The sequence below is a fragment of the Solanum stenotomum genome, chromosome 1, assembly GCF_019186545.1.
Source record: "Solanum stenotomum isolate F172 chromosome 1, ASM1918654v1, whole genome shotgun sequence".
NCBI lineage: Eukaryota > Viridiplantae > Streptophyta > Magnoliopsida > Solanales > Solanaceae > Solanum > Solanum stenotomum.
In genome coordinates, this window is record NC_064282.1 from 28412449 (window position 1) to 28418653 (window position 6205).

The 6205-nt window shown below is 35.6% G+C and overlaps 1 protein-coding gene across 1 annotated transcript; it reads right to left on the bottom strand.

The window, feature by feature from the left end:
* Positions 1-260: 260 nt before the first annotated feature.
* LOC125849711 (probable serine/threonine-protein kinase At1g54610) lies at positions 261-5914 on the bottom strand. The gene is made up of 7 exons (XM_049529685.1): positions 5043-5914; positions 4655-4939; positions 4248-4565; positions 3097-3324; positions 2220-2320; positions 1715-1832; positions 261-805 (listed from the first exon to the last, which is right to left on the bottom strand). The coding sequence occupies exons 1-7, from the start codon at positions 5448-5450 to the stop codon at positions 521-523; spliced, it is 1743 nt and encodes a 580-aa protein (XP_049385642.1). The 5' UTR covers positions 5451-5914; the 3' UTR covers positions 261-520.
* Between the last annotated feature and the right edge of the window lie 291 nt (positions 5915-6205).

A 6205-nucleotide genomic window follows, 5' to 3' on the forward strand; every position in this document is an offset into this window, starting at 1 on the left:
AAAACAATTTAGTCACCAACTTAGGCTATGTGCCTCTGGATCAGTCATTGACCCGAGGGGAAAGTGCACAGATAGCCAACCTCTATTTAAGGTATAGTTGAACTTTATAAACTTCCAAGTTTAACTACTTTAGATATATGCAATTCAAGTTTTGGGAAAAAAAAAAGATCTGTTCAAGTATAGATCTTGCAAGCAGAACAGATGACATCATTGTAATTTACTACTCGGAACAGGCAAAAGTAAAAGGAAAGAAACGGCTGTAGATTGTTTATTCGGATTTTCATTGATCTAAACAGAGTCTGCTAATATGAAGGAAGCAAAAATTTACATGTACAATGGTGAAAAGATTCTCATTATCCAAAAGAATACAAAAAAGAGGATACTAGGATAAAAAAAAAAATACATTTTACCTCTCTATGCTGTTGAGAAGTTTCTTACTTACCGTATAGGACAAATAATCTGCAGGCTTTGCAGCTCCCTTCAAGTATACCAATTGTTGAATCACATCATTCTTTCGACTTTACATGCTTTCTTTTCCTTTCTTGTTAGAATCCTTCTTTGATGGTTTTGTCTTTCTTCTTGGAGCACCACCCGTGGCAGGTTCCACCAATGGGCCTGACCATGTTTGGATCGGTTCTTTGGAATATGAGAAGTTCATGGAGGTGAAAGGGACTTCTGAGGGTTCGTAGGCTGGATCAATGTGATGTGAAGATCCCAATGTATAACCTAAAGTTCCATCCTGGTGTGGTGGAGGAAACTTTTCACTCTTGCTCTTTGCATTTGCTTGTGTAATTAGACGCCGCCTCTGTTTAAACAATAGTCAGATAAACAACCTTGACAGAATGTACTAAAGAAATGAAATGGAGGATTGTTCATTTCCATAACGAATTGGTGGATGAACAAAAAAACGAACTTTACAGCCCTGATGTACTCAACTCCCTGCTTTCAAATTTATGCAACATCTTCTATTTCCCAACGCCCAAAAAATGTTAGTAACCATACCACCAATAATACTATTTATTACAACTCACAAATAATACAAATTCAAACTTCGATGTGATGTTTTCCAAAATTGAAAAGTTATTTTGGAAAACATCACATAACTTCGATGGCATACAAGCTTTAAAATGTTAATTTGACTTGGGAGTACTATTTATTAAAGCTTGTGTGCCATCAAATGTAATCATATAAAATAAAATGCAAGGAGTACTAGTTCCAGATGTTGCAACGTAAAATAAGCATTGATTAGGTAACTAAAATGGAATTAGAGGAATAGAGTGTATAACTGTATATAATATAAAACTAATAGGAAAAGCAAGTGGTAATTTTGACAATCATGACATCAGCAGACAACCACCTACTCCAGCTGCAAATAATTGAAAAGCAATATCTTGTACTGTTTGTATTTTGGAATGTAATTAGCCCAATGCAAAGAGACAATGTAAGTTGGAGAATTGTACACCTCAGAATCTCAACAGTTTTTCTAATCTCCTTGCAATATAATTATAACATGGCAACACAAAGTAGAACTATTTAATCCTGGGTAAGAAATAAACTGAAAACTGAAAATATGACCATCTTCGTAATTAGTATCTTTGTTCTATTAGTTTCACGTGGGAACTGCTCCTACAGGTTCACATTATGCATATACAATTTTACAAGCATTGGATGGATGGTAAAATATAAGAATTAATAAGCTTCTTAAATGACATACATCAATATTAACTTGCAGCTCCGCGTTGGCTTCAGGAGCAGGGATTGCCCTAACTGCTCGATCACGGTGGCGATTTCTCCTCGCACCATCAGCATTGGCTTTGCCAGTAACCCTTTGTCTATTTTAGCAAATATTTCAGGAAGAAAAAAGTTTAGAAGAAAAATGACAAACTGCATATGTACAGGAATTCAGATAGAAGATAATGAATTTTCCCTACTTGATATCACTAAAATATGTCATAATTCAGAAGATTGATTCAAGCATTTATTAGAAAAACTGATCCTTTATCAGGTCCTGACTATAAAGGGGAATCTATATAAGAAATAAATAATTTTGAGCAAATATTGATGAAGTATATAGGTATCTCAACAAGTGGTGTATGTTATCAACAAAAGAATCATAGACTTTCTTTTGGTAAGCTACAAAATAATCATAAACTTCAATATGAAAACATGAATATGAAGTGTGGTTATAAAAATAAAAAAAGGAATCCAGATAACTAGACCTTCGAGCATCTTCGTCTCGCCGTTTGGCATCCATTTCTTTGCTGGGTGGATATTTGGGGAGGATGGAAGGTTCACAAGCATAAGGTTTGGTAGTAAAGAACTGCACAGTAATAAACGAGACATATGGTGACAATCCTTCAAAATATTTCATGATTAATTTCAGAAAAGTGTAATACACTGCCATCAAATGCTCCACATGCATTCTTGTCTAACAAAGACACAGGTCAATTGTTTCGACTGCATGTGACAACCAATGAAGGACTAACCAGTATATGCTTTGGAAATCCATGGAAGTTCTCTATAATTTTTTGGTAAGTTCTCTATAATTAATAAAGGGATAATACCGCTTTTGGTCCTTCAGTTAACTGATTTTGATCCTTGTGATAAATGACTCAAAACATTTAACCTTTAATTAATTAAAATGTGTGCCTTTGGTCCCTCTATGTAGAAAATATATTATATTTAGGTTATTTTTAGAAGTACATTACCCTGAAATATGAAGTAACAATACAAGTTTAACATAACACATAGGTAATTAAATAATAAAACGGTTAATACTTGGGAAAATTATACTACTCACAAATCAAAAAGTGCACATTTCAAGCTGATTGTAGGGTTAAAAATACGTTGGCAGATATCAGAAGAACTAAAATTAGAATTTACCAATAACTGAGGAACCAAAATAGCTATTAACTCATTGATAAATGCAGAAGAACTTTTTCTTACTAATACAGATGAAGAGATTGAGGAACAAGTTTACATGACAGCAAAAACAGGAGACAATAAAACAAACAAAGACTTCATCACTAAAACAGTTAACCAAGTTGCCTCAGAAGTAAAATTGTTAAAGTAATAAAATAGATATGAACATCTTACTGCACTATGTAATGCAGCTGTAGCTGTCTGACGCTCAGCTGGATCAATGGCCAGAAGAGTCTCAATCAATGGCAATGATGAAGGTGGGAAATCTTTAAAGGTTTCAGTTATACATCTTCTGTATGATTGCTGAGGTTTGAATATAGTTGCATGTGGAAGCCTTGACTTTTTCCAATAATCTTCTGACGGAGATCCGCATAGCTTGAAGATCTTGTGGAGTTGCTCAACCTGAGTATTATTGCAGTGTAAATCCTAAAGTTGTGGAGCTCACGGCTAAAATCCAGTTCATAAGAGAATTGAGTTTAAAGTTACAAACATATTGATAAATATAGAATTCATAAGTTTTTGGATTTTTTTTTATTCATGGTCCTCCCACCACTCCCAGTCAGATGGGAAGGAGGATTTGCATATCAAGGCACAAACATAGGCATTTAAGCTAAAGCTGGAGCAACACCATATCAGGACCAGGATTTGCATATCAGGATTTTTTTTTTCAAGGCTTTTAGTCCTCTGGTTTGTAGTCCTGCCACTCATTCGAGAAAAAGCCACATAAAAGTTTAAGCCCAAGAAGCTATTCTCTATCCTAGACCAAGATGTATGCCACCATGTCTCAGTCTGACTCGACGATAAGCACAACGTTCAGTATTACATGCAAAACTGTCTGCTCTGACTGCTTGGGTTTCGGAGGAGAGAACCTACTAGAAACAGCGTATACAATTAATCTAAAACCAGAATCTTTCATCTCTTAACATACATTACTTATCATGCTAAAGAAAGTGTTTTTAGTAGTTCCCTAAATCTTGATTCAATCAAATAAAGCTACATCTTTCACGAATTATCTCTAAGGATGTGCCATGCAACAGCATAAAATACTGCTTTCATATTGAGGGGGATTTCATGTGGACAGAAATTATCCAAATGTAAAAGATTGAAACATCGAGATGTGTCATGAGATTTATATGGACTATAAGTTCATTTAATTTCCCTGTATCATAGTTGAAGGGAAAAAGCTTCTTTAACTAACAGATGCACTAGCAAACAAATAATTTGATGCAACCAACAAGCAAGGGGAAAACAGAAATCTTTTCTCTTATATCGTGCATGACCTGTCTCTATCAGATTGTTTCGACCAACAAATTCTAATACCATACCTCTGTACGACCAGGCATAATGGGCTTCCCAGCTAATAGCTCAGCTAAAATACAACCAGCACTCCAGAGGTCCACACCAACACCATAGTCTGTGGCCCCAAGAAGAAGCTCTGGGGGTCTGTACCATAAAGTAACCACACGACTAGTCATAGGCTGCTTTTTATTGGGATCGAAGACGGAAGCCAAACCAAAATCTGCAATCTTGAGAACTCCCCCACTGTTAATTAGAAGATTTGATCCTTTTATATCACGATGCAACACATGACGGTTATGACAGTGTTCAAGCCCTGATAATAGTTGATGCATGTAACATTTAACCTACAAATAATGATCAAGAAATAATGTAAACAACTCGGAAGCCAAACAATTACAGGTATAAATCAAAAAGCAACTAATGTAACCCCAACCTGAGCCTCTGTGAACTTGACTCCAGGGCTTGCAGCTAGTCCAGCTAAATCATGATCCATATAATCAAACACAAGGTACAAACTACAAGACATTCTTGACGTAACCAATCCTTGCAATGCAATAACATTTGGATGATCCAAGCGGCGCAAAATCAAGATCTCTCTTGCCATAAACTTCACACTCTCTGGCTCCAAATTATCAAATCTAACTTTCTTTAATGCAACGATGTTCCCCGTGAGATTATCTCTAGCTTTATACACATTGCTATAAGTACCTTGCCCAATCTATATAGAACAATACAACATATAAATGACAATGAATAAGATATTAATCAATCTACAAAACAAAAAATTAGTAACCAATAAATGAGGTGAACAGTTTGCTTGCCTTAGCCAGCTTCTCAAATGCATCCGCCCTTCGTGGAATCCAGCCATTGATAGCCTCTCCAGCTACCTCAGAAAGCCAGGATGGCCATCCAGCCGCTACTTGCTCGCCGTGCACATTCTTAGGTGGATTGCTCAACCTTGGATTAGGTTTAGACCTTCTCCTCTCACTCCTAGGCCGTGCATTGTCATCCTTCTTCTGATCTCTACCATTCTGAACTTCACCAACATCACTGCCTCCTCCTCTTCCTTCACCGCCGCCATCCACCTTACTTACAGTTCCAACTTTCTCTCTCCTCCCAGATTGTGCTGCCAAATCTCTATCTTCCCCATTTTCTCTCCTCCTTCCAACTACAACCTCCCCACTAGGCGTCTCAGAAGATGAAATCTCTTTCCCAAAAACACAACCCATCCTTGTACAATCTTAACTTTCATTTCTCATCAGACTGAACAGCGTTTTCCCTCATTCAAAATCCCCACATGCAATAACCTCAAAAATGTAAACTTTACAATCAAATGGAACAAGATTAAGCTTAAAAATATGAACTTTACAGCAGTTTACTAAGCAAAAGAAACAATTGGGGCTGCAAACCAGAAAGTATCAAAGCAAACTAAGTAATGGTTCTTTAAAAATGCAAGTAAAAAAAGAAACAAGAATCTGAGATAGAGCAAATTAAAGCAAGATTAAGGAAAATGGGGTTGTTAGATAATAGTAATCTGAGGAAAGGCGTAATTGAAGAACCCTAGATTTTGTGCCAAAGAAAGTAGAAGCACTAATGATTTAGAGTTAAGCCCACCATTTATGGCGGTCAAAAATGGAGTTTGTAAAATTGAGAAAAGGGGAGAAGGAAAGAAAAGGCAAAAATGCACAGTGAGTAATGGTAATAGCTTTATTGCACTTCTTTTGTGGGATTGAAGATCCAACATATATTAAAGTTTCAAATTAATAGTCCCACATTTCCACCATACCAAATATAAATAAATAAATACTTTTATTTAAATTAATACTATAAATATTAGTACGTCAGTAGCTTAATATATAATAATATAAATTAAATTGAGTGACAAACTCAAAATATGAAGTACAAAAAGTCAATATTTTCTCTCATCCATTAAATATAAAGCATAATTTTATATGTACTACTAGTAAAATTATATATATACAGT

What these genes read in the sequence shown, in the direction of transcription:
- LOC125849711 (XM_049529685.1), bottom strand. Translation starts at nt 5,450, where the DNA reads ATGGGTTGTGTTTTTGGGAAAGAGATTTCATCTTCTGAGACGCCTAGT. An exon ending in CAGCTGCATTACATAGTGCA is followed by an intron (nt 2,321 to 3,096) that starts GTAAGATGTTCA and finishes ATTACTGTGCAG; the next exon opens with TTCTTTACTACCAAACCTTA. An exon ending in CGAGACGAAGATGCTCGAAG is followed by an intron (nt 1,833 to 2,219) that starts GTCTAGTTATCT and finishes TTGCTAAAATAG; the next exon opens with ACAAAGGGTTACTGGCAAAG.